The sequence below is a fragment of the Pholis gunnellus genome, assembly GCF_910591455.1.
Source record: "Pholis gunnellus genome assembly, chromosome: 6".
NCBI classification, from domain to species: Eukaryota; Metazoa; Chordata; class Actinopteri; order Perciformes; family Pholidae; genus Pholis; species Pholis gunnellus.
Window position 1 is genome coordinate 23,825,187 of NC_136532.1, and position 26,966 is coordinate 23,852,152.

General features: G+C 45.2%; 1 protein-coding gene across 2 annotated transcripts in view; it reads right to left on the minus strand.

Moving 5' to 3' along the window:
* kremen1 (kringle containing transmembrane protein 1) overlaps positions 1–26,745 on the minus strand; it is a 56,237-nt gene extending 29,492 nt beyond the window's left edge. For both annotated transcript variants that reach the window (XM_079161743.1, XM_079161742.1), the window contains exons 1-2: positions 26,437–26,745; positions 7,552–7,714 (exon numbers count right to left, since the gene is read on the minus strand). In XM_079161743.1, the coding sequence (XP_079017869.1) occupies positions 7,552–7,714; positions 26,437–26,515 (242 nt within the window). In that variant the 5' untranslated portion in view covers positions 26,516–26,745. The remainder of the gene's footprint in view (positions 1–7,551; positions 7,715–26,436) is intronic.
* Positions 26,746–26,966: the final 221 nt, after the last annotated feature.

The following is a 26,966-nucleotide window of genomic DNA, read 5'->3' on the forward strand; positions in this document are numbered from 1 at the left end:
CAAAAAGCAATGACAAGAGGGATTGACGATTAAAAAAAAGCCTCAAAAGCTTTGTGCCGGCTTCATATCTCCAGGGTGATCATGCGACTTTGTACCTCATGACCCTCATGGCAACATCTAAATTGCTGATAAATGATAGCAAAGCAGCAAGTATGCAGAGGGAGCTCATCTTGGTGCCGTTTCAGCTCCTTAAGCTCTATTTCAGGATTAGTGTGAACTGTAAGAATACAAACCCTGTCGACTAAAGTGAGATGACTTTGCTCTTTTTTTCCCCCCCCAGACCTGACTGTAATTGCCAGAGACCTCTTCTCTTCTCTTCTGACACACCTCATTGTAGCATCTTGAAAAAGCCCCGCAGCGCCGCACTATCCCGTTACGCCTTTTGTGAGAAAAGTTGTGAAGGGCGTTTCCATTTCTTTTCTTCACCTATCAAAAACACGATCCTGAGTTTCCTCCTCTCTTTTCACACTCAGAATGAGGAATTGACAAAGATGTCGGTGCAAAGACTTTTTTTTTTTAGGGTTGAACTCAAGTTTAAGTGCCTCAAAGCTCTTTACTCACTGTCGATACCTGGCAAACAGTTTTCCTTCTCTTTCTAGCAGCCTGTCGCCAATTGGAATGTGCAAAGAAAGAGCTCATCTCGTCACATTGTTATTCGTTCTTTATTCTAGCATTCTGCCGTCGAAACAACCCAGAACTTCTTTCAAGTCTCAAAACGTCCACGTGTTCACATAACCTTGTTTTCCGGTAAATCATGGTCCCGGATCTGTTTGTTGCTCCACCCAGTTTGGAGGCAGACACTTGTTTGTTTGGCCCGAGGCTACTGCTGAACTAAAAAAAGAGCAACAACTAGGTGGATTATATACCCGTTCTCTATTCCTATCTCCCCTTCTCTTTTTCATGCCTGTCAACGAGTAATAGCCCCATTTGAAATAAGACTCCCAAGACCTCGTCTACAGCCACTTATGTAATTTACTGCACTTTCCTAAATCACACCCTAAGGAGGCTGACATGAATTACAACCATCAGCAATAAAAACATCCTCGGTAGACCACCCATCCCGTGTCGGACCCACCGGCATCTTTGATCAGTAAATGACGTGGTGCGCCCCTCCAAGCTCTCGCTCCAAAACCCCTCGTCCCCAAATGTGCTTCATCCTTTTCTTTCACACACACACACACACACACACACACACACACACACACACACACACACACGCACACACACACGCACACACACGCACACACACACACACCTGCACACACCCTTTTAGCAGAAGCATGGGAACATCATCCACAGGGCTAAGGTGAATAGGCCAGCCAACATGACAGAGAAACATAATCAATCCTGCCCCGAGGTGCCTGGGTGTGTGTGTGTGTGTGTGTGTGTGTGAGGGGTGGAGGGTGGGAAGCAGACAGTGTCAGAATAGCTGAGGTGCAACAGTACAGATAAGAGCAGACCTCGATAGACGGAAATCCATTAGTTTAACCCGGCAGCACAGAGAAAGACTTCGGTCCATGTGGTGACACTCTGATAAAAGTTGCTGCCAGTGTGTGTATATGTGTGTGTGTGTGTGTGTGTGTGTGTGTGTGTGTGTTACGGTTCTTTTTTTGGGATGGGGGGGGTTGCATTCACATCCATGTGCGTCAGAGATGGCCCGCCAATTGGCTCTGAGTAAAGAAGCTTGTTGAAACACTCCCATACCCAGAGGTAGATCACAGAAGATGTTTGGACACTTAATTGGCACAATTACGCTGATTGAGTCATTTTGCTCGGAGTGAGCCACACACTTTGGTACGGAGCCAATTATAGCCACAGTGCGTTTTGCCTGACGGGCTCTATATACGGTCCTGCACTTGAAGGCAAGAGTGGCTTGTATCTGAACACAGAGGAAAAACAGCTGTTCTTGGCTGGCTGCTGCTCAAAAGGTTTCTTTTAATGACTATTTTCCACGCACCTTAAATCGGAAAATGTATGGTCAACTTTAAAATGCCTGGCACTGAGAAACTACGTATAAAGATCTCAAAAATTATTTACATCAAACTATGTGTGCAAAGGCTGGGAATAACATGCTTATAGTTTTTTTTTATGAGGTAAACTTTAAGTGAGATTTCAGAGGGACTTTTGTTTAGTTAAAAGCGGGACCTTATTTCCCCGTGTTTTTGTGTGTAAGTGACTAACGCGGACAACAATTTTTGAAATTGGTCGAGTATTAAGCGAGAGAACCGCAGCCGCTACAGGCGCTGCACTGTCAATGTACTAAAAGTGCTTTTTTTTGGCCACCGACAGGCTGAAATTGTTATTATAAGAGTCTGACAACATTATGGAAAAGACCCTACAGTGAAATAAAACATTTTTCTTACCTCTCTCTTTCTGTTTGTTATCGTGTCAGGTGACATGTTGCCGAAAGACAACGGTGGAAACATGAGTGAGAGCTGGAGAGATGAGGGCCAGTGTTTGAGTTTGTTGAAGTACAGAAAGCTTAGAAAAGATTTTTTATGTCACGGCTAAATATTTAGCTGATTTTCGACAATGTGTTAGCGACACGAGATTAAAGAACGAGACTTCTACATTTCTCTGTCGGGTCATTTCCATAATGTCGTCATAACAAAACAATCCGAGCCTGTCGGGCGTCTTCTAGAGGACGGGCATTGACCGTGCGGAGTTGCCCAGAGCGATTACATTGCAGCCTGTTTAGCAGCTGCAGCGTTCTTCCTCAAAACTGGACCAGTTGTAAAAAAAAAAGCGTTGTCCCCATTAGTCACTTGGATACAAAGACGTGTGTAGAAAAATACCGACGTTACAAGTAGCAAAAGTAAAACATGATGAAAGCTGATTTTGCACAATTGGACAGAGGAGAAATGTTGATTGGAAAGTGGTGGTGAAAGGCTCGGATTTGAGGTCAACAGCAGATCAGAGTCTGGCAATTTACTGCCTGAGAGAAGACTCTTTAATTGACTTGGATGATTTAGCATGCAAACTGCTGCCTGCTGCTGTGCTGCATGAATGCATGTATTGAAGAGGAGGGCTTGTTGGTGGTGGGCCGATATGTATAGTCTACTGTTGTTCTCTCGCGGTCCACTTGCGCTAAATACGAGGTTGTGATGTTACGCGATGCGTCATGTGTGGCTGGTCGACGCATCACTAAGTTTCTTGACTAATGGCTTTAGAGGATCAATACCCCTAGATTGCATAGGAAACATGTTCTCACCTACCTCTAATGGAATCTAGCCATGTAGATAATATTTTTTTTTTTTTTTGCCCAGGATGTATGGTATCTGTTTCTGCCTCCACCGCAGTTCAATGGAGATGAATGGAATTTCATTCTTAGTGCTCACAGGATTGAGGAATTATCCCACTTAGTTGACAATTTTCTTAGAAACTATTTCTTCAGCAGAAAGTAGGTCCAATGAAAACTGTCTGCATTCAGGCCTGAAGATGATCCACAGTAACATGTATACTGTACTTTTATTGGATGAGAAGAGAAGATGATATTGACTTTTTCTGAGAACCAAAAATTAAATGGGAGGAGCTATTTTGGGCACACCTGATTCCGGAAGTAAAAGTCACGTTCATTTTTCCCCAAAGACAAAGTCACGCGACTCACAGTTGGAGCACTTCTACTGCTTTGAGACTCTACAGGATAAATCATCAGTACAAAACTCTGGTTCTCTGATAACATTGAGGTAGAAATAAACTACGACTACGAAGGTGAATTTCCCGCAGGAAACAATCGCAAAGCTTAAAATTCAGGGACGTGCACTGCTAACGGTGGACGAAAACTAAAGATTGCACTGTTAAAAAAAACATATTAAAATCTGAAGCTTAAAACAAATTGACTTTTGGATTCTGGGTCAATTTGGATTTATTTGAAATGTGCTTACCGCTCCGATTCACGCCTCCGACACGCTTCTACTCTATAGCAACAGCGGCTGAGGCTCATGGGCGTTGTAGTATTGTGAGCTATCCGCCACAACAAGCTGACGAACAAAACATGATTCATCAGAAACAAAGTTGAAATAATTAAAACTGGTGGTTGAAGCGTACATCTGTACGAATTTTACATTATTCGGAAGACTAACGGCCAAAACTAAACTAAAAAAAACAAGTTTGAAAACCTGTTTGTTTGTAATTTGGGTGAAATTGGTCCCTACTCCAATTCTGAGATTACTATAATGTTGATGGCTGATGCTTTAGCTCCACACGGTACATCTTCTCACGGACACTTCTATTAACTTCCTCAATTTAACAAAACTGCGCACTGGGACCGTGATAAAGTCATACAAACGGTTCGACAACTTGGCTGCAGTTTGCCTGACCTCAGCTTTGCACCCGACATCATGGAGATTCAATTACAATCAACTTGGGGAACACTATTCACTCTGGCATTTCCATTATCTCATCTATGTAAGGGAAAAGCATTAGAAACTATAGTGGACGCTCATAAATTGTACAGTACACACACACACACCTGCATATAAATAGCTGAGAAATGGCTGGTAAAGCTATTCAACCGCCCACTGAACCGTCATGCACTTCACACCCTCGTACTAATGCACCGGGGGGAGTCTGATATCAGCCTGTAGGAGCAGTAGGTTGGTTGGAACAATAAACGAAATATATACCAGTACTTCAACTTGTGTGATGCTCTTCTTATGATTGTCATGAAGTATTCAGAAAAAGGTCAAAAAGGTACTTAAGAAGTGAGAAAAGCTTCTTGTTTAAGTGTAGAATTGCAGAACGACTGCATCGCAACGTCCAAGCGGATCATTTACTTTCCACTTCTATGATGTGCACTGAATTCTAAAATCGAACCACGCTGATGAGAAGTAGTGTGATATTCACTGAAATGAGTCTCCCTAAGTCTCAGCTTAGACACGAGAGCTGTTGTCCTTTTCCTGAGGCTTTGTGCTCCTTTTTTTTTGCAGGGGAACAATGTGACATTTCCCCTCTGCCCAGTTTCTCCCTACTTTCACTGCGCTTTTTTTTTTATAGCAGGCTATAAAGATGAAATGTGGGGGCTGTTAGGACTCTTTCTCCAGCACCACTATGGTGCCCTCTCGACTAAATCACCACCGGGAAAACGCCGGCGATGGGACAAGAAGTGAGCTTAGTCCTCCGCTTCTCTACGTCTGATACGTGCTTAGAGCCGTGTTAAAGCTAACACATGCAGCTTCACATTATCCACCTGTGCTTTGGCCTCAGCTCTCATCTCATAAAACCCCAATTTGCCTCAGGGTCAGACATGCCAAAACTGCACTGGATCTCCTTTTTTATCCCTCCTTCTCGTTTTCATTATGCTTTACCCTCTTCCTCCTTTTGGTAACTCTAAGAGTTACCACCTATTGTGTTCGAGGCAGGAACGTCCGCAAAAATGTAAACCTAACATGAAAGACGGACAGAGCTTTCGCGGGCAGGAGGATGAGAAAGAGTTTCAAGGTTATAGAAGAGAGTGTGAACAGCAAATTGCACTTCATGCAAATATGGAGATTTGCAATCCAAATTGAGCAACAACGTCCTGAGACGTCTCACTTCCTTCCGTCACACATCCTGCTTCGCGGTGGGATGAACCCTCTCCTCTGCAGGGACGTACATGTCGAGTGCGCGCACCAACGACGCACACGTGGGTGTACGCACGCACAGATACTTGACCCCCGGAGCAGACATACCATAAATGCCATCCCTCATCTTTTCACAATGAAGTGGCCACTTTGGTCCCCATAGCCCCGCCGATGGGTGACTCTTTACAAGGAGGATGTCTGAGGGGGACTGAGAGTGGTTGCAGCCACAGTGACAGAAATCCCTCTGTCAGGAAGAAACAAAGCTATGAGCTGTCATTGAGTTGGAAAAGCTGCTAACTGCATCGGTGGCCAAGAAAACAGCCAAATCCAAACTAGGAAGATGTCCATTTTGGATCGCCCGTTGGACAAGATACACTCCTAATGTGCGGGGAAAGCCTTCCCGCGATGCTCTGCTCATGTATCCTTACTCATAAATCTTCAGAATTCCCATCCAGTTCAAGTAAAAACAAATCCGTCCAGTTCCACTTCAAAGCATTGCTGCGTTATGAGTTTACAACCATGACTTAGAGAAATGTTTCAGAGGCTTTGGGCCGAGGAGGGGAAGGGAGTGTGTGTGTGTGTGTGTGTGTGTGTGTGGGGGGGGGTGTTCTGTTTCTTAAGGCTTGGCGGTCCGGGCCAAGCCACTGTTCTGGACGTCTCGGTGAATTCGAACTGACTCATGAAAGAGCGCGGTTCCCTGCAAATACACAGTCGTGCACACATCGCCGACAGTCGTACTTGGAGTGTGACGGACGGATAGAAAGGGTATTCTAGAATCCCAAAGCCACCGTGTCCCCTTCACATTCCGGGGATGAGGCATGGAGATTAGTTGACACAAACTCTTCCGAGCGCGTGTTTTGATGTCCTTGTGATGACGGCGCTAAACGTTCTGTAAAATATTCAGCGGCGAACGTCTGAGCAGGTCCCCCCTGTGCTCAAACCCTTTGCAAAGAAACGACTGCGACCTGGTTCTAAATTATTCAGAGAGCCGAGAGCTTTGTCTAGGAAGTTCAAAGCTCCGTTTTTAAAAGGTGCTACTCACAGCATTTTGGCATCAATAACATCAATCAGAATTGTCATAACTGCGAATAAGATTGTCAGCCTTACACTGCGAGCCACTGCTGCTTGATGGATATCCAGCACAAAAAGAAGATTGCTTTATATAATAACAACAATAAAAAAAAATCGAGAGGGAACAGTTATTCTTCCAGGGCAGAGAGATAACGCGTACTTTAAATGAAGGGCGATGAAATGAGTGAAAAGCTTACAGGATAATATCTTTCTAAACTTTTACCCAAAGCTTCATCTGTAGCCTAGTAGGACGGCATCATTTGCTTTCAGCAAATCATAGCAACACAGTCTAATCCTGGGGTGGCCAAACTATGCCTGTATCTAAATTAATTTATAGAAATAAACTACAATATGGCTTGATATGTCTAATAAATTACACTGTATGTACATTGCACATTGTAGTTTAAACACATAGATGTCAAGTTCAATATTTGACTATTTCTGCCTGTTTTGTTTGTTTCATCTTAATTTCAAATGTACATGTTATATCTATATTTCCATCGTCATCTTTTAAGTGGGCCCGTAGGCCATTAACAGACAACAATGTTTGGCTATTTCTGCCCGTTTTAACTTTTTAGCCACCCCTGGCGTAATCAATTAATAACAAATGCAACAGATGATGCTACTTGTGAATCATTAAGATGAGCGGGTCCTCCAAAGACAACAAATCTGATGCTGATTTACCAACATTTTTTCAGACGGACTGAAGTACGAGGTAGTTGTACCTCTAAAGGCCTCCAAAGAGTTTGCCCAACTTTGCAATAAAGTGTCACAAGATTAGGAAACACTGCTTTAGATCTGCCCGTAATTTCACCCATCACCTCTCGACAATGTTGTCTTTACCCCTCGACCCTGCTACCCTAACTTATTGCGCCATCATTTTTTAATAAGTGAACACATTTCAGTAAAAGGGACTCACCTGCAGTAGTTGTGACTGCCCAAACCACCCTCTCCGTTGGGGTATTTGAGGGTGTTGTAAGGGTGCTGGAAGGTCTCGTTCCAGAAGAGGCAGGGTTTACCACCATGCAGGCTGGTCTGGTTCTGGAAGCCCCTGTAGTCCTCTCCGTTGGCAGTGTAACACTCTGAAAAGAGAGCAATGAGACGGAGGTGAGAGAAAGCCCTGCAATAAGGGATTAGAAGTCGTTTATGATGGAAATCAAAAGCTTGGCGAGGGCTTTCAAACACGCTCGTATAAAAAGGCAGCCCCATATGTGATCTGCTTTGTTGACAATCTGGATTCAGTGAAATAACCTTGTGCTTGTTTAAATGTTTTAATGTGTTTTGGAATGATCACAGACGATTCGTTTGGAATAATTGTATTCTTTGCCCAGGCTCAATTCATTTCAGATCCGGCGAAACGAGGTAAAGCGAGATCAATCACTGTATTGTTTTAATTATTGTCAACGCGGGAGCATGGAGAAGAAGAAAAAAACAACAGATATAAAACTAAAGCAAACATGGCTCCAATTTCCAGGAAGTGTATGACAACCATGTGGCCGAGTCAGAGGGAGAGATTTTGTTTCCCGAGGCAAAACAATGGCTGGTGGAAGGTTTTTTTTTTTCTTCCCTGAAAGAGGGAATTCAAATAAACAATGGCTGATGGGAGCATTATGAGCCATCAACGCTCATCGCTCTCAGCCTCGAGGGGGTGGAAGGGAGGGGGAGGGGGGGGGATTCCCGTCAAGTGAGTTTTAACAGCGACAACTGAATTCCTCTTTTGATTGCATTAGGATGGAAAATATGAATTTATTATGTGACTGTTAGGATTACTCATACTGCAGGTGCTCACAATTGCAACGTCGGTGTAGTAAACAGCGTCTGTACGCATCATTTATTCAAAGAGTAGATGCCAGGGCATCAGTCTGAAGTTCTGATTTTCAGTATATGCATGAACACTTTACATAGCCTCGACTTATCCTGCTTTTCAAAATGTCAGGCAAGAGCGCATGAAACTATTTGCCTGTCAATCACACATTACTAAGATAAAACAATACTCGCTTGTTTGGCTCGTCTCCGTGGGGTCTCGTTGCTGTGTGTGCGCTTCATCAATGACCGGCCCCTTTCATCAAGTCAAGCTGTCTGGGCTACGAGTATGAGCTAATGCATTGCAATATGACAGTCATTACACCCCTTGGTGAGCCAGCTGTGCTCCAAGGCTCTTTCTCATTCTCTATTGACGCCAACGTTTTGCCTTCTTCTGTCTTTCCCTTTCAGCTCATATACAGACAAACATTTCTTTGGGGATCCTTCTAATGCAACTTCTGGACTCTGTTGCCATCCACCATTAGATGGCAACCTCTAGAAGCCATTTCACAGGTCTGGAGGAGTTAGCATCAATAGAATACCTAAAAAGAGGTTTATTCTTTTATGTGTTGGAGATCAATAAGCTGTCGAATTTCATTATAAAGTGTATAGTGAAGAATAAGCAGGGGGCCTTGACAAGAAAAGTTCCATGTGTTTAGTATAGCTTTGCAATATTTACAGCAGCTAGCTTGCACGCAAACACGCATTCCAGTCTCCTGCAACCCCCCCTAGAAGTACTGCACTTTTGCATTTTAGAGTAAATCAAAGGCCCCAGCTGTTCTCAGTGTGTCAGCCGAAGTTGCTTTTAATGAAAGTTGTTTCGGCCGTGTTGTTCATTCAAGCTCGTCAGCGATCCATCGCCCGGCTGACGGGAGTTCAACAGCAGCAAGGAGCTGCAGGGTGTCGGGTTCCTGCTATCACGATGCCACTCTGTTGTCTCTAAATTGCTCTCTTAGTGAATTAATACCACCTCGGCATGCGAGGGTATCAACCACCGGATCGTAAATCCAGTTCAGGGTGTCTGAGGCCAAACTCCATAAAATTAGAAAAACAGCTTAATGGTGGAGGAAAGCGATGAGAGTGGTGGAGGACACTTTAGTTTTTGGGCTCACACACACACACACACACACACACACACACACACACACACACACACACACACACACACACACACACACACACACACACACACACACACACACACACACACACACACACACACACACACACACACACACACACAGAGGGCAGGCGAGGTGTGTTAAATAATGCACTTTGAGGTCTCAATTGTTGCTTGTGCAAAGGATGCAGGTGATCAGCACGGACCAGTGTTCAACCTGAAGAAGACTTTGGAGATAAGCGTCTGTTCTGATATCAACATTAATGTACGCTACCCTGGTATAGGTCAAGAATGAAGGCATGTGGATATGCATTGTTTAATATATTTACAGAAGAGAAATGATACATTTTTATTGCATTTACTATTTTTCTGGATGCCGACAGCCATGGCATGAGAAAGAAAGTGAAGGAAACACAGCTATTGAGCGGTTGGCAGCGGTACAAGCACAATCATGAGTCACTGCTCCCCAAAAGCAATCACGACTGTTACTGCCCCAGTCACAGAGGATACCATCAGGCAGGGACGGGGCAGCCGGCTGCATCCCAAATGCGTTCACGTCCTTCAAATATCTTTTCCTCGAAAAAAAAGCGGTATTAAAATGACTGAACTTGGCTGCTCAACACACTGTATGAAAAAAAGGAAAAAGAAAAAAAAAAAAGAGCCAAATGACTTTGTAAATGTCTCCCTTCCTCCTTCAGGAAACTTTCCTCTGGAGTTTCAGGATGAAGCAGAGCTCGTCTGCACATGGTCCGCTTGGAACGAGCTGCTGCTGGCAGCCGTCCCGCCCTTCTGCGGCCAAGTTAGCTTTCCAGGACGAGATGGTAAATATGGCGGCGCTTTTTGCCACCGGGAGGGAGATGGGGAGTCGGGTGTTCCAGGTGGTTTCAAGGAACCATTTGCTTGCGGTGGGGATGGGAAGTAGCAGATCTGCAAAGGACTCAGAGATAAGTGAGGCCGTCGTTAAAGATGAATGGTCCTTTTAAGAGTCCTGCGGACGACCACACATCTATCAAGCTAAAGAGAAAAGGACAACTTTACTTTGGAGCGGTGTGGACGTGAGCATTTCATCCTTGTCCTGGAGGAAAGGAAGAGCTCATCTGCTGATTGGACCGTCACCACTCCAGGCCCACTCCCCACGTCACACCCCTTTCCTTGTCACCAAGCAACTGTTGCGCTCTCGTCACATGGGCCTTGGCTTTCTTGTGGTTTCATCAGAGGCCGTGATGGGAAACAGAACCACCACCGCATGAAAGACGGAGAGAAGAGGGGGAGGGGTGGGGTGTGTGTGTGGGGGGGGGGGGGGGGGGCTCCTATAAAATACATGCAGATTCTACAAATAGAAAAAAGTCCGGGAAATGGAAGAAGAGGACTCGCCCTTGACCAAGCCCTGCCCTCACAGATTACTGCACCACCCCGGCGACGAGAGAGAAGAAGAAGAAGAAAAAAGGAAAACAGCCGAGGATCACTGAGAAAGAGCTAATCGCCCTGTTATTATATTGGTTGGGATTTGTGGCTAATGACTTCCACATTGCAACTTCAAATGCACTTGATGCTCCGAAAAAACGAGAGGGGGATGGGGGGGTGAGGGGGGGAGTACGAGGCTTTGGTCATGTGATCTCAAGAACACAAACAAACAAATGGTTTCTCTGTGACGCGTTGCCGGGTCACACAAGAGCACTTATTTGTTGCTATACGAGGGATGAAAAGCAGCGATAATTACAGACGACTGCTTCCTCACCGAGGGCTGACATAAAGAACTTCCTTCCATCTTTATTATATGCTTGGAGCTCTCGGGACAGCAAAACAGGCTTAGTGCATGAGCAACATTTCCACTATGATACAATTACACAGAAAGAGTTATGCAGGAGAAGTATTGAGCACATTGAGTATTCAGAGAGCTTCCAAAGTCTACAAACAAAGATGACAGAAACTCCAGATTATTAATGCACAACCTGCCACAATATGTTTCCCCCTCCACTGTGTCCTGGTAGCCATTACTGTTGTGGGGCTCATTAATGTCAGTGTAGTACGAACACAGCCAGGGCCAGGCCAAACCAGGCCAGATGTAGCGGGTTACAGTTTTCTTTTCTTGGAGGGGGGGGGGGGGGGGGGGGGGGGGGCACAGCTGGCTGCAACACAAGTCTGGTTCCCCTTTTCCCCGGCAGCATCCATTTCCACATCAAAACCGCATCAGACTTCAGAGGAATCGCAGGAGTACTGCTTCCCATTTAGTATCTAGGCTTCACAGATAGTCACAGATTCAGTGAGGCTCTTTTAATGAAGTCGGATGTTGCTGAGGAGAAGTCAGTGAATTCTCAGAGGGGACACTCGGCAGTTAATGGGCCACACTTCGCCTCCCTGCTTTTCTGATCTTCCCGCTCCTGTATCAGGTTTTTTTAAAAGTGCCCTCATGCTAGAGGGTTAATGAAAGTGCAAACAGAAAGCAATAGTGCCTCCCAAGTGTTGAGAACAGACGGCTCTAACTAGTTAAATCTACAGACGCTGACTTCTCAATGGGGTTTTACAGTCCTTCTTTTCATTTGATGCTTTTGTCATAGGTTGTAGCCCCAGATAACTAGGCCTTAAACCAAGACCTCATTCAGTCCCAAAATAGCCTCCAACACCGCCATTCTTCCTCTGCAAAAACCCTCCGCTGCACCACCTCCTGAGTTCACTACCACAGTAGCCACAGACCCACAGGACTCCCTGCCAAAGCTGCTGGGTAGCACCTATAAAACATGGCCCCATCTAGTTCTAGTGCGGCCCCTATTATTTAGCTCCGTAATGGAAAGAGTCTAATCTGCTGGAGCCAGTGGTGGGCTAAACGCACTGCCAAAAATAAAAACTCTGTTTGAAGTTGCATGTCGCAAAGAAATGGAAAGCTTTAAAGTTTTTTTTGGCCGCAAGCTGCTCTCTGGTCCTAAATCTAAGTGTTCTCTGTCTCGAAGGATTTAGAAAAATCAATCAGCAAATATGCAGAAGCAGATAAGACATCCACCTTTGTAGGATTTCCCGTAATGGCTGGGATCTCTGACAGAACACAGCACAGACCGACCAAGGGTTGGCTCCGTGAGTGGACCACGATGGAATGAGCAGGGACAATTTTGAGTTTTAGTTGGCAGACGTTCTGGGAGTGACTGATGGGCTGCAGACAATGACGTAAAGGACATTCAGGGACTTCCTTAAACCCTGGGAAGAAAAAAAACCGCTGTCAGAATATGGACATCCGAGACCGGCCAGCCAACCTGACATGAGGGCGGACGAGGTGTCACGTTCAATTACCTCCCTCTGGCAACTCCTCACCATTTCCTCAAGTCATAATCCACATCTGCGAACACAAAAGTGCCCGTATTTCCAAACATGATCAAAAAGCTTCTTCACCTCTAACGCTGTCCTTGACTTTTTTTCCTGTAGTTTCTAACAACATCAACACATCCACGCGATCACACGTCTCGCCGGACGATGAGAAGACAGGGGTTACAAACCAGCACCAAACCAATTCTGACACCAGAGTAAACAAGACTTTCGCAGCCAGGTGAAAGCAGGAACTATATATAAGAAGCACGGGCTGAGGCTGTTCGGTTCAGAGCTTTTAAAAAAGGTGAACGATTAGTGTGTCTGCGATCGATCCATCCTAAATTAAACCAAACTGCAAATTAGAGCGTAGCATTAAGACTGAAGGCAGCAGGGGAAGCAAAGTTAAGCAGAAAAGAAAGAAGAGAGAAACAGCCTGAGTCAGGGTGGGACAAAGACCGTTTTCATTTATTTTTTTATGATCCCACAAATTGTTAACCCAGGCTCTAATTTTCTCGCTCTTGTTCATAGCACCAGCGAAGTGAACACAGTTTTTTTTACTTTTCAAAATTACCCCCATGTTATAGACAAGGCACACAAAGACCAACTTGTAAAATTAACATCAAACGCAGAGTTAGCGACTCCAACACCAGCGGTCCGAGCATGAAGGTACAAATCTCATTCCAGAGCAGCTCTGCGGCGCAGCTGTGTGCTGGGGCCTATTTGCGGCGACCAAACAACCGACGCAGGGCTTAAGGGAGCGGGAACGTCTTGCTGATGCGTGTCTTCTGTGGAGAAAATAACACAACCCCATGTGGGTTTCCTCATCGCATGCAGCCTTTGATAACCAGAGGAGCTACGGCTTGTGATACAAGTCATGATGGCTCACTGTTGCTAATGGCCGTGCGCGTCTTGCATGAGGGTGTTTTTAAGCTTGCTTCTCCTAGATGGTAAAATGATCTCTCAGTCAACTTGCGCTGTCAGATGCCCCGATAAATGCATGCAGTGACAAAACATGAGTTAATCTGCACTCCTACCCACATCATTCCAGCTCCCCCCCCCCCAGATGCACTTACAGTGGGAATGAAAGGGAGCAATTTTCATCAGTGGAGCAGCCGCAGTATTTTAAGATGGGTGCGATGTGGAGGGAAAGGAGGACACCCACATAAACATGCACACAGGCCCCTTTGTTCCCTCAGTGGTAGGGCCAGTGTCATTGTGGAGATGCCATTCTCACCCCCCCCCCCCACTGTAGAAATTACCCACTGAGTGTATGTGTTTGAATGCACATGTCTGTCAATTCCCTAATTCCTCTCCTTACAATGGGCCAGCCTCTTAAAGGCAGTAATCAACATTGTATAATCCGTGCGGCGAGTACGGCTTCGGCCGGCCTCTCGTCCGCTCTCTCGTAGGATGCTTTCCACGTCTTTCCGACGACAACCTTTTTGATTCGTGCACAATGATGGACCTCTGATCCATATATGGGCCCTTTTGCCCCCTCATGTTAAGCCCCTTTGAGCTCTAACATACCAGCCAGATAGCAACTCAAAGAACGCCGAACCATGAAAGAAAAGGTCGTCGCTCAAACACACCTGCTTTCGATCGTCCTGTTTGTGCTCAGGTTAGCTGCTATCTGAGGAATGTAAATTATATGTGGTTTGGGCTGAAGCTCTGTCAGTGCTGTTGCAAGGGGATTGAGTGCAACCATTACGGCGCACACACACACACACACACCACCTCCATCTCTTCTTTACTGACGTCCTGTGTGAATACAGGGTTGCGGGGAAGATGAGGTCTGACTTGGATAAATAAAGGCCTCGGGTGGAGGAGGGGGAGGGAGCGATGCGACCTGCCTCGCTAATGCAAACAACAACAACAAAAAGCACACTGCTGCACCAGATCAAAAGCTCAGCTTTTTTCTTGTTTATTCTTAACAGATATTATTAAAACAAGACATGACTGGAGACAAGAGAAGATGAGGCCATTGTGTAAAGCAGCAGGAGAGATTTAACGGATCTGATATTCTACGTGCTTTTGCAGATGGTAGTTTGTCGTTTGGTTTTGAGGATATTCAGTAAACCATGTTCATGTTCATGGTGCTGCAGGTAAATCCTTTTAGAGGAACTTTCAAACACTGTCCAACTTCCTTGTTCCAACTGTTTGTCTTTAAACTAGAACGACGGTTGGCATGTTGCCGTCTACATCCACGTCTGTCCAAAATGTCATCACGTCATCAAGGCCATTGTATCTTAATAGACATTTGTGTGAAATTGTCATAATTAGCATATTCATTCTTAAGGTTTTGTGAGGTCACATTGACCATCAGATTCTTATCAGCTCATCCTTGAATCCAGGTGGACGTTTGAACTAAAGATTAAAATGAAAGAAATCCCTTTCAGGCGTTGCTGAGATATTGCGTTCACAAGAATGGACTGAATGGACGTACATACAGATGGACAAGCCAAAGACATAATCCCTCACGGCTGTTGCATGTGTGGCAGCATACATACATAATTAAGTAAATGATTCATTATCAAAACAGTTGCTGATAGATTGCCTGTCTTTGGTTATTGACGTACAAATTGACAGAATAAAAAACGTAAGTAGACCTCACGCAATCTGTCTGGACGTTCTCTACAATCAGATCACAAAAGGTCAAGAGTCACGTCAACACTGGGAATCCTGAGCCTTAAAGGCAGCTTTGAAGCCCCTTTTCAGATTTGGACCAACATGGTTTTAAGAAATTGGGCTTCAGTTGATCAAATGTCGGAGTGAGGCTTAGAGCCATGTGTTGTGAGTAAATGTAACTAAAAGCAGACCAATGGTAAGAACGGTTAACGGATGGATATTGAATGCTGCGGTTAACTTAACTTTTCAACTTTTTTATTTTGCAGTGGTGGAGGAACAGGCCTAGTGTGTGGAGCATAAACATGCTCCAATCTGCATCTGATGAATCTCCAGCGTGCTCGCTTGGAGAGCGTGGCAAACCCATCAAAATAAAGAAAAAGGCTCCAGCGTGTTTGTTTTGTTTACTTTGTAAACTATGGATGGAGACATTGGTCTGTTCCCTCAGCATTCCTTGGCTTGTTTGGAGTTTTCTAGATTTTAAAATTCTTGTACACTGTGGAAAAAAAACCTCCTCTGCATTAAGACATTTTGCCTTAATCTCTGGCTACGCCGAAACGCCTTATGACTGTTGTCATCGGCTTTATAACAATCAGCAATCATTATCACCAAATGCACATCTCATGCTCAAATCTTTAGTTTTTAATTATCTTGTGTGACTGACCTGGGCAGAGCATGAACGGAGCATGCATTTCCACTGTATCAAATCACAAAAGGTTGTCAGACAAACCGCAACAGAGTGCACCTCAAAGGACACAATAACAACGGCACAATAGGCCGCCGCGGAGGGGACCAACATTCAGACCCTTTTAACCAGCCACGTCTCCGGTTCCTGATCTTGATTGTGAAAGCGATCCTTTTTCACTGTGGTTTGTGAGGGCTGTGGGAAGAGCAGGAGTACTGGGAACCAGATGGCTCCGGTAAAAGACAGGGGGGCATCCCACTGGCCTCCCTGAGAAGGGGATCCATTACGGAGGATCCATTGAGGGCCGGCAGATTCAGTTTCACGGCATCGGCCGAGTGTGACCACCCCTCGGTTGGCGTTGATCGCGGGCTGGTGCCACGTAGGCTGCCGCAGACCCGGCCCCTTTTGTGTTCACCTTGGGGAGCTGTATTCACCTTCGATGCAGGACAGACAACTAAATCAGGGCCTCTTGGCGACTCGGGTTTCACCCCTTTTGAGTTCAAGCCTCTTTCAAAGGTCCTCGCATTGCAAGGGGATACCACTAGCTCCGTAGCTCGAGGGACAATGGCTGTTTGTGAAAAACGGTTGACTGAGAGGTTGGTGTCTGTAAAGTAGGGTCTGTTAAGCCCAGTTAACTGTCGCCGGGGTACCTCAATTTAATGGATGTTTATTTCCATATTCTTTCAAAAACGACCACACTGAAACATGTGCTTGCACTCTTATCCACTGCACATTTCCCTGTCACGGCTTCTTAGCTCTGCCCGCTACTGGCTTTGTTCCGTTGTTTGCTGTCCACTTAGCTACGTCTGCGCCCTTCACTTGTCCAAACGTTTGCTCCGTCCACTTAGCCGTGTCCACTTGCTCGGCCTTGTCAAATCAGTGCCGTCTGTGGGCGTTTCCTGCAAGGAGGAAAGGCGACAATTTGCCTCTTCGGCCACAAACTGCTGCAGCTGGACACAAACCAGACCCCGGGGCTCAGCAGCAAAATTACTCTCCATTTATTTAAAGTGGTTGCCATTGCTCTACCGCAGTAGAGCGCAGACCTAAGTGGCCCCGGCCCAAGCATAACTGCAGTATAAAAAGAACTTTAGGTTCGCCGGACAGGTCATGTCTCATACAGTAGCAATTCAATATCCTCCCGTTATGTTCTTGGTTACGCTTCTCAAAACTCAGAATTGAATGTGACACCACAAAAATACATGGTTGCTTTGAAACTCAGTCTGTGGAGATTCTTGCAAAAACACCCGACCAATCACTGGCGAGATGTTTGGAACATGTTACACGTTTGAATCAAAGAAAGAATAACAGCTAATTTGCCTTGATCATACTATGTCAAAAGCGTTATTAATAGCATGTTCATAAAGAGAAACACAGAGACAGGAAGGAAGAACGGTTTTGAGCTTGTACCAAAACAAATCAAACCAAAGTCTAATCGTTTTTTCCGGTCTCCTTCAAATGCAGAAACCTATTAGCGGTGTTAGGAAATAGCAAAGTTGCGCTTCCTTTTATCAACACGCCCAGAGCTGATAACGCTCTATTTGGATTTCACGTTAGCATACAACTCCAGCGTTGAGGACGAAAGTTATATTTCATGTAATGTTTTCATGCATCAGCCACTTCCTGCCCGGGGCCTTAAAACCTTTAAAATTCCATTCTCCGTGAATTAAATTGGGTTTTGATAATGACAACCATTGTTTGTTTGAGAGTTAATAGAATTCATAGAAGAACATGAGGCTCTACGGTATTTCATTACTGTTCTCTCACTATTTGATTTACCCCCTCGCCCTGGAGAGTGTGTTCCAGTTGATGGGCTGAGACTGCTGCAGAGAGCACCAGCAAAGCTGAGAGAGAATGTCATCTGGCATTGAGCGGAGTGGGTCTCCTCATGCATACGCAAATGCCAAGGTACACGGAGAGGCCAGGGAACACGGCTCATACATAATGGTATTAAAATGCGCAAACGAGGGGAAGGGAAGAGAGAGGTGAATCGGTTGCAAAATAGAGGGAGGGAGAAAACTTGAGATGAAAGGAGTCGTGGAAGAATAACAGAAGAGGTTACATTGCTTCACAGAGCTCCATCCAAAACCAACAAGTCACAGCTCATTCAGAAAAAAAATACTGTGACTGGTCTTGACTGACCTTTGAGCAGCAAAACCTCACAAACCACCATTCTGGCCACATGCGCGCACTCTCCCACCTCAACATTGTTTATCTCTTTGGAGCCTGACAGTTGTGTACAGCCAGCAGCGGCTTTGACAGCTTAATTCCATGTTGTCACACGGGACCGCCTCCGTGGATCAGGGACCGGAGTGACACGCTCAACCTCGCAACACTTCGTTTGGGGTTCCTGTTTCTCTCGCTGCACTGCAGCTTTCGCATTCGTCACGCCTCGTCACCTCTGAGCGGTGCAACCCAATGCGCCACCATAGATCCTGGAAGCTGGAACTGGCCCGGCTGCTTTGCATGCCCGAGACGCCCGATACAACAGCCTGAGCAGGTGTTGATTTGCACAAGGTGAGAGAAAAAAAAAGACAGAGTTGCACTCAGCGGAAGTTCAAACGGAGACATGGAGAGAGCCGGGCACGACAGAGAGAGAGGCACTTTGATAAAACGAATGTAAGCCTTTGAACACAACAGGACGTGAATCCCAGTGGCACGATAATAAGCATGATTGTGTTTATAATAACTGGGTCTGTTTCTCCGTCTTAGTGGTTGGTGGTTTTGTGGGCGGTCCAATCCCTTGGCATGGAAGAACAAGGGCGTTGCCCGCAACTTGACCTTCGCAGGGCACCACCCTGAGGTCATCAGGAAGTAAATGGGCACCAGCTTGACACAGAAGCACACATTTCTGACCTGGAGCTTTTTTTTCCTTCTCTTCTTCTGCGGCCAACTGTGAGCCAGATGCAACTTTACTTTCGGCCAAGTAAATGAGGGAATTCTTCAAAAACTTTGACCCGTCCTCACAAGTCCAAACATGTGGAGTACCCATGAGTGTTGGGATGCAAAACAAAAAGTAAAATACTCTGCTCTATTTTCTCTCATGAACTTTCTATCCTCTGTCGGTTTCTCAATGAGTGGAACTCTCTCTGTCTCCGCATCCATCACTAGCTGCTGTGAGCTGGTGTTACTGTCACTGGAGCGCTAGACCTGGAGGTTTGTATAATCAGCTATGGCTTAGTTTATAATCTACCTTCTTGTCAATGAAGTACCATACACATGTACAACACTACTGGGTGATGCTCAGAGGAAGAGCTTCTTGCTGGAAAAATGGTCATCTCCATTTGCTTGTTTTGTCCAACCAACAATCCTAAACTTACTTAATTTATAACGATATAAACAAGCAGAGAGGCTGGGACTAGCATTTTTGCTCGATAGAATGACTAAATTGTCGAAATAACTGCAATACATTCTCTGTCAAACATCTGTCTCAGCCGCAGTGTTGGGTAACATCCCTTTTAAAAGTAACTTGTTACTTTGCAGGGGTACCTACTGAGAAACGTAACTCGTTCAGAGTACTTCTTACCAAAAATGAAAACTGTTGTCGACTGTTGTCGATGACCTTGCAGTTGCAGCGTCGGTTGAAGTCGATATGCGCAGTTGGTTTTTGTTTTTGTGTTTTTTTTATTTGTCTTGCTAAAGAGTGAGGGCTCCATGAGGGCTTGTGCAGAGCTGGTTGTGCACGACACAAAGAGGAGACAGGCTGACTGGGTTTGCCGTGAAAACAACCATGACAAACTGTCTGAACCTGTGTGCAACCTACAGGACATTTAAAAAGGAGCGTAACGTTTAACAAAGTTATAAAGTGTACAAAAAGTTTTAGGGAGATTAGCCCATTTGTCAACCGTCTCATGATTACAATGAGTGATGAGACAATAGGCAGTAAAAGCAACCATGTGTCCCCGGTAGATTGTTCTGTGGTCCTGTGATTGATGCAGACACTTTGCGTGCCCTTGAATGAAAGGCAAGTGACTTACATCTCAAAAGTCAGAAGAAGAGAACAGCTACAAAAATGATGTTTCCTCTTACTCTTTTAAAAAAAAAATGTATTCCTCTACAAGCCAACTGAAAAACACTATCATGTGTTTAGCTGCCTAACGCTAGGATATTACTGAAGTGTCAGCCTTTCTAATACAATAGTCACCCAAGTGTACAGAAGTGTGAAGCACTGCAACTACAGGCAAATCAATATTTTTTATCATAAGCAGATTAACCTTTATGCTTATTGTGTGAATGCTTATTTATTTTATTTTAATTTATTTACCAGGAACAGTGCACATTAATAAACATTTCAGTTTTCACCTCAATGTACGTAAATGTGCCAGAGTTAGCTAGAATATAAAATAAGGTTGATTGTAGTTTACAAACGCGTTCCCTGTGCTCTTCAATTACTGTGAACATTGAATCCTAAATTAAAACCTAACTCTACAGACCTGAGTCTGAATTCAACATAAACCTAAACCCAGGAAGAGGTCAGGACCAAAGTTAACCTACTTTGCAAAAATGTCCTCGACACAAACTCACATCCTGACTCGAGGGATGTCACAATACCAGAAATGGAGTCTATACACCAGTGAAATTCCACGATTCTCGAAACACAATTCGATACCACGGAAGAAAATAAAAACAAAAGAAATAAATCAGATGTACGTCAACATATACTCATTTATTACCCTTTGCTTACTGTTTTTTGCAGATGTATCTTTGATCCCCCGATGATCTGCTTCAGGTTTCTCGCCAAAAACAAAATGTTACAATTATATGATAATGTTATTTCACCCAATACTCATTATTCCTGAATAGGGCTTGAACGCACCATAATGTAACTCAATGCGACCTCCGTACATTAGCAGTTAGCTCCATTATTTAGCCAAGCAGGACTGTGCTGCCCACAGCTAGCGTTAAGTAGCGCTCCCACTGCCAATTTCAACACAGATTTGTTGTTTACAACGTAGCATTATGGGGGAAAATGTTTTTTGTTCCCAGGACGAGGTGACGCCCTGATCCCTAGTACCTGCAGTACTGTAGAAAAACAAGTATCATCACGTTTTCTGAATTTTGGCTTTCACTTCGTAGCAAAGTATCGGTTCTCTTGGCATCCCTGCCTGACTTATTAACATAGTTACTTGGTTAGCGCAGCACGCCCCCCCCCCCCCCCCACACACACACACACACACACACACACACTACAGCACAGTTCACCAATCTACCTCCAGCGGTTTGACTGAACTTGTGTCGGCAGCACAGAAGCTCACCAGGAGGGGAGAGGTTTCCATCTCCATCTCTGAACCGGAAAAGCTGAAGGGACCGCACGGCCCACATCTGAGACCCAGACCCCATGCGCCTTCTTCCCACAATGTCCTCTGAAAATTCCCCACGGTGAGCAGAGAGGGTTCACTCGCACACCAAAAGCCCTTATGTTAAACCATTTAAGAACCCGCAGTCTCTCCTCAAACCAACGCTCCTGATCACCTCTGCCAACACAAGCTCGTGTTTCCTCAGATCGTGGCTGAAGATGGTCTGTTATTATCTTCTGAGACAGACGATTCAGAGCACCTCTCTCACTCTCTCACACACACCCACACACTCACACACACACACACACACACACACACACACACACTCACAAAGATCCCTCTGTCTCAGGGGTTGATGGCGGCCAGTAATAAAATGCACTGTATGGACTACTTTTACAAGTTGAGAGATGATTAAGGCGAGACACATTATGGTGATTGGCTGTGTGAGGGAGAGTAGTGTGTTGGGCAAAGACAGACAGTTGTTTGTGTGTGTATGTGTGTTTGTATGTGGGATGAGGGACATCAGATGGAGGATGTGAGACCTCTTAGTTTGGCACTTGATGTGGCCCCCTTAAAAAACAAAAGCAGGAATGTTTATTGAGGCTCCAGATGGCAACAGCTGCCTCACACTTGAACCTTCACTCAAAAACACACACGCAGTGTTGAAATTATTAGCTGATTAATTGATTAATCATGTGTCGTAAAATAAATCAGCAATTTTTAAAAGCCAAAATGTCAAACGTTTGTTGTTTTCAGCAGTAAAAGGTACAGAAGCAGAAATACACACACCAAAATCATCCCTACAGGGGAATGATGAAAAGCTTCTGGCATCCTTTTCCCAGACAGGTAAGCATACGCGCACACACACACACACACACACACACATACAGTCAACACACTCTGACTTGACGTTAAGCCCAACATCTGAAAATAAGAACGCATGTACTGTGGACTCCTATCAATCACACGTCAACTAGTGAACACAGAAGCTGCACGGCTGTTGCCAGCATCAAAAACTACAATCCAAACCTCTGCGTGAGCTACTATTCAGGAGGTCGTGCGGCGTTTTTAAACCTACTGTGCCGCACAGCGACTCCCAGTACCGTCTGCGGCCGAGTGCGCCGCTTCTCACAGAGTCCAGGCCAACATCAAGCCCCGCTGGACAGCGATCAGACAGGGAGCAGGAAAGAGAAGTGGGGTTGCCAGATAAAACAGAGGATTGCCAGTTTGTGCAGCAGCTTATATGCATGTCAAGCTACAAAGAGGAAATCATAACACGTGCTCTCATTCAACCACCCCCATCACTCTATTTGGCGGCTGCAGTGGTTCAAGCAGCAAACAAGAGTTACCGATGTTGAATGAGAGTAAAAAGCTTAAAAATCTGGTCTGGAATTAATCGAGCTGATTTATCTGTGGAAAGTTGGTTTTGATAAGATACCTCACTGCACAGAGTAGCCTTTGCCAATCCTCCCACTGTGGCCTTACACGTTATTTCACGCATGTCTAGTTAAGTAGAGAGAGACTTGGCAAACAGCAGATGAAAAGAAAGCCCATAAGGCACCTCTTGCCTCCTCCGATCAGTCCAAGAGGCAGTTGGTCGAGCGCAGCCTGATGTTCACCTGATGCTTTTCTTCATTTGGACTTATTTCTGACAGCTCTGTCTCCTGTGATCACATAATGAGAGTGCATTCCACGTTGCCGAAATGTCACAGCGTGCACTTTTCAAGCCTCAGCTCGACACAACCAAAGCTAACAGTTGTCCTTTAAAAAAGGTAAAGGAAGTCTGGTGCTACACCGGATTCATGTTGCTATTATTCACGACCGCAAAGCGTGGGATCAGACTGATCAATGGTTGCTGACCTTTTTGCCTCGTGAACCTCTAAATCAAAGCAATGTCTTCTGACGATCCCTCAACAAAAGAGTAAGTTCTCCTTCTCATATTACTGCAGGCCTGAATAGGTTTCTACAGTCAATAAGACTAGTCGGTTATCTCTCTGCATGTGCTAACGGGAGAACAGCTTGCTACTGAATTTTAAAAAAGGAATCACTTTAAACGGCGAGCCCCCTTATTGTAACAGCGACACTCCACAGCCTCCAGAAAAAAAAGTCTGCCTCAACCTGAATAAGACGATGCATCATTAACATGAACTAAAGACATACTGTACGTGTAGGTGCACTCTGGGACTCTCACCACCGGCCCTGATTGTCAACCTGCCAGTGAGGCCGGTTTCGGACACCAGGAACATCAAGCACGAAACAACTCCCCGCTGATTAACCAGCTCGAGCTTCTTCACGACAACAACACTGTCAGCTACATCATTACCGGCTTACAAAGCAAATCAATTACGCCTCATCTTGACAGCTCTCACAGGATTCGGCTTCCACTTGTGTGTACGTTAGCGTGAAGGGCCTAAGCAGCTGCCAAGTGAGCAACGGCGGGCCGCAGTCAGACCAAGTGAGCATGCGGGAGTCTGGATGGGTTTCTTTAGAAAGCCTCCGAGTTCAGGTGAAGGGGAAATCGCAAACATTAAAGACAAGAGTCTGTGTTTAACTAACGCTCTACACTGGGAGCGTGAAGTGTGCTGTATGGAAGAAAAGCCCATTCTCATATCATAGTTTGCATTAAGGCACTTAGCTGCTCCAGCTACAACCAACACATCTCTAACCCGCAACAGTTTCACTCTTTTCTTCTTTGTGTGTGTGTGTGTGTGTGTGTGTGTGTGTGTGTGTGTGTGTGTGTGTGTGTGTGTGTGTGTGTGCATACCGGTATCACTCAGCGCGTTATCGCTCAACGCAAGATGAAACACCTTTGCTGTTAATACACTCCTGCTTGATGCGCTGCTACAGTTCCACCAGGACAGCGAAAGCACTCCAGTGTAATGATTTTAGACACAAGTCACAGAAGCAACAGCGGCTGGCTTTTTTCTGCTGTGTTTAAGAATTCATATTTTTCACATGCCCGGGACTCTTCTGATGAGAGTTCACATTCATAAAATGCATCTGGACGATGCTAAACCACAAGAATGACGTGGTGCATAATTCCACTAGTCCTACAGATGGAGGAGTTATTCTGCAGCGCCGTGTGTTTCAGTGCGTTCACTTTCCCTCCACCTGCAGCATCTATTTCCCCTCTCACCAATCAACCATCAACTTAATCTCCTCTGATTGGGTCCCTCCTGTTGAACATGAGCACAAAACTACACGTCTGGCAAGAAGCCCCGACTCTTTGATTCTGAGGCTAAAAGTTTTCTGCTTTTGAACTCCATCGTAGCTCCAGACATTTAGAAGATAATCGGTGATTATAAGAAACAATAGCTGAACTAACAACGTCTACTAGTGCAGAAGGGTTTAAGGATTTGTCCTTTAGGTGTTGTTGGGTTAGGGGACACCGGAACTAAAGGAGTGCCAGAAAATGCACTGGCAGCAATATCTCGTGGAACTGAGTTATGGCTTAATAAGAATCGTAAACTTGTGTCATGAAATCATAAAATAAAAAAAATGATTAAAGTGGGGAGCGGGTTACTTCAGGTGTTGTTAGGTTTCACACTCAGTTTGACCGCACAGTGCAAACATATTAGGGGAAAACAGAGCAAGGAGAGCATCAAACAGTCTCTGCATTTACAAGAGACGGACTTCTTTTAGACGCATGGAATGATTGTATTACTGTACAGTGAATATGGCACAGCTGACTTAAACTAAAACACAAACTGGGCCTCTTTTTTTTCCTCCCCAGTGTTATGAGGGGGAACACCATTGCTTTAAATACTTTGTTAATACATAGGTACACATGGGAGTACTTACGCACTAGCCCAGATGGTGGACCCTCTAATTTGAAATCCAAGGGTATAATTAAGAGACAAAAAAATTAAAAAGGAAAGCATGAGGATTTGCTGCTTCGACATGAAAAGCGGCACAAATTACAGCAAGGAGAAGCTCGGTTTGTGTGGTCACCGTTATTAGATCTGCACATTCAAACTAAATATTTAGAGAATGGGGATCCGGCTGTGACTTTGAAGTTCTGCCGATAGACGCACACATATCCCTGCGTATTAATCTGAATTTGACGGTAAATTAAAGGGATGATATCAGATGACTGAGCCGAGGGTGCAGAGTTCATTATTTCTGGGAAAACGGGTGGTGGGGTGGGGGGGGGGGGGGCTGTATGTTTCCATTAAAAGACACAATAGCCAGTAATGCAGTGCAGTCCACAGTGATAGGCAAAAACGTTGTAAAGATGTTCTGCCATGGCTGTTGGAAATGGGACCAATAAAAAAAAAACTGCTGTGTAAACGATCGGCAGCTGATGCAGAACAGGTAAACACACCGGGAAGAGAAGCGCGGAGCGTGCTGGAGAGTCCGGTGCGTAAAAGCTGCCGGTTTGGGTCAAACGCTCGTTACATCCCTGATTATATGAAGAACGCAGCTTTCAGAACAACGCTACATCGGTTCCAGATGTTTTTGGAGCTCTTTCCAGATTCACTTGGAGCCCTGTTTAGTCTATGTTTTGTCACGGGGACTCTCTACAGGACAGGACACCGTTGAACGCAGCTTGGAAGTGTTTACCCTGTAGGTGTGGAGGCAACACTGGAACTGTAGTCTTATCGGAACAGTCACTCCGCTCACATTACCTCACTCACATAACAGCCAAACAATTTCTCCCCCCATTTTTTTTGGCCGCCCTCTGTAAACACCACCAAGTAAAGACATCGTGTAGTTTGGGAAACAGTGTCGTGGTGCGATTTGGACCAAGACGGTGAGCTGTAAATGAAGTTATGCGACATGTTCCATCCCAAATTTAAACATACTTAACTTACATAACTTTATCATTCAAATCAACGAACTCTCACTGGTGTGTTGCACAATTTCTGACAGGATAACAGCCTGTCCGGTGCGCAAAAGAGCAACTTTGGAGACGCTTTCAACTACGCAGATATTCGTCGGAATGCATCCACAGAAAAGGCGAGTGGAAAAGTTTTTACTTACCGGTGTCGAAAACACTAAAAGCCGCAGAAGAAATAGCCCCAGCGAGGAGAAGAGCAGATGTGACTGTCCAGGGATCCATCGTGTGATTAAAGAGTCTGTGCTGGCTCTCAGGTGAAGTGCAGCCAGACGGACGGATGCGCAGACCGGCGAGCTGGTGACTGACTGACGGACTGACTGACTGACTGTCCCGGTCTGTGCAGGAGTCGCTCTTCGGTCGGCGTTAAAAGTCCCTGAACTTCAAGGCAGGTCCTACAGCCACTACTACACTGACACCACAACGACGAGAACAGATAGTAGAAAGCAGGGATCCTATTTCCAACCCATGTGACAGGAAATAGGGGCAATAGATTCAACCTGCAGCGCTGGGGAAGCAGCGGAAAAAACGGAGGAGGAGGGAGGGAGGGAGGGAGGGAGAGAGGGTGGCGCTGCTGGGGTTGGAGGCTGGACTCAGTGGTGCGATAAACAGCAGGTTAATAAAGTATAAACTGAGTTTGGAATATCATTCCAAACCTATTCCACTTTTAATAACT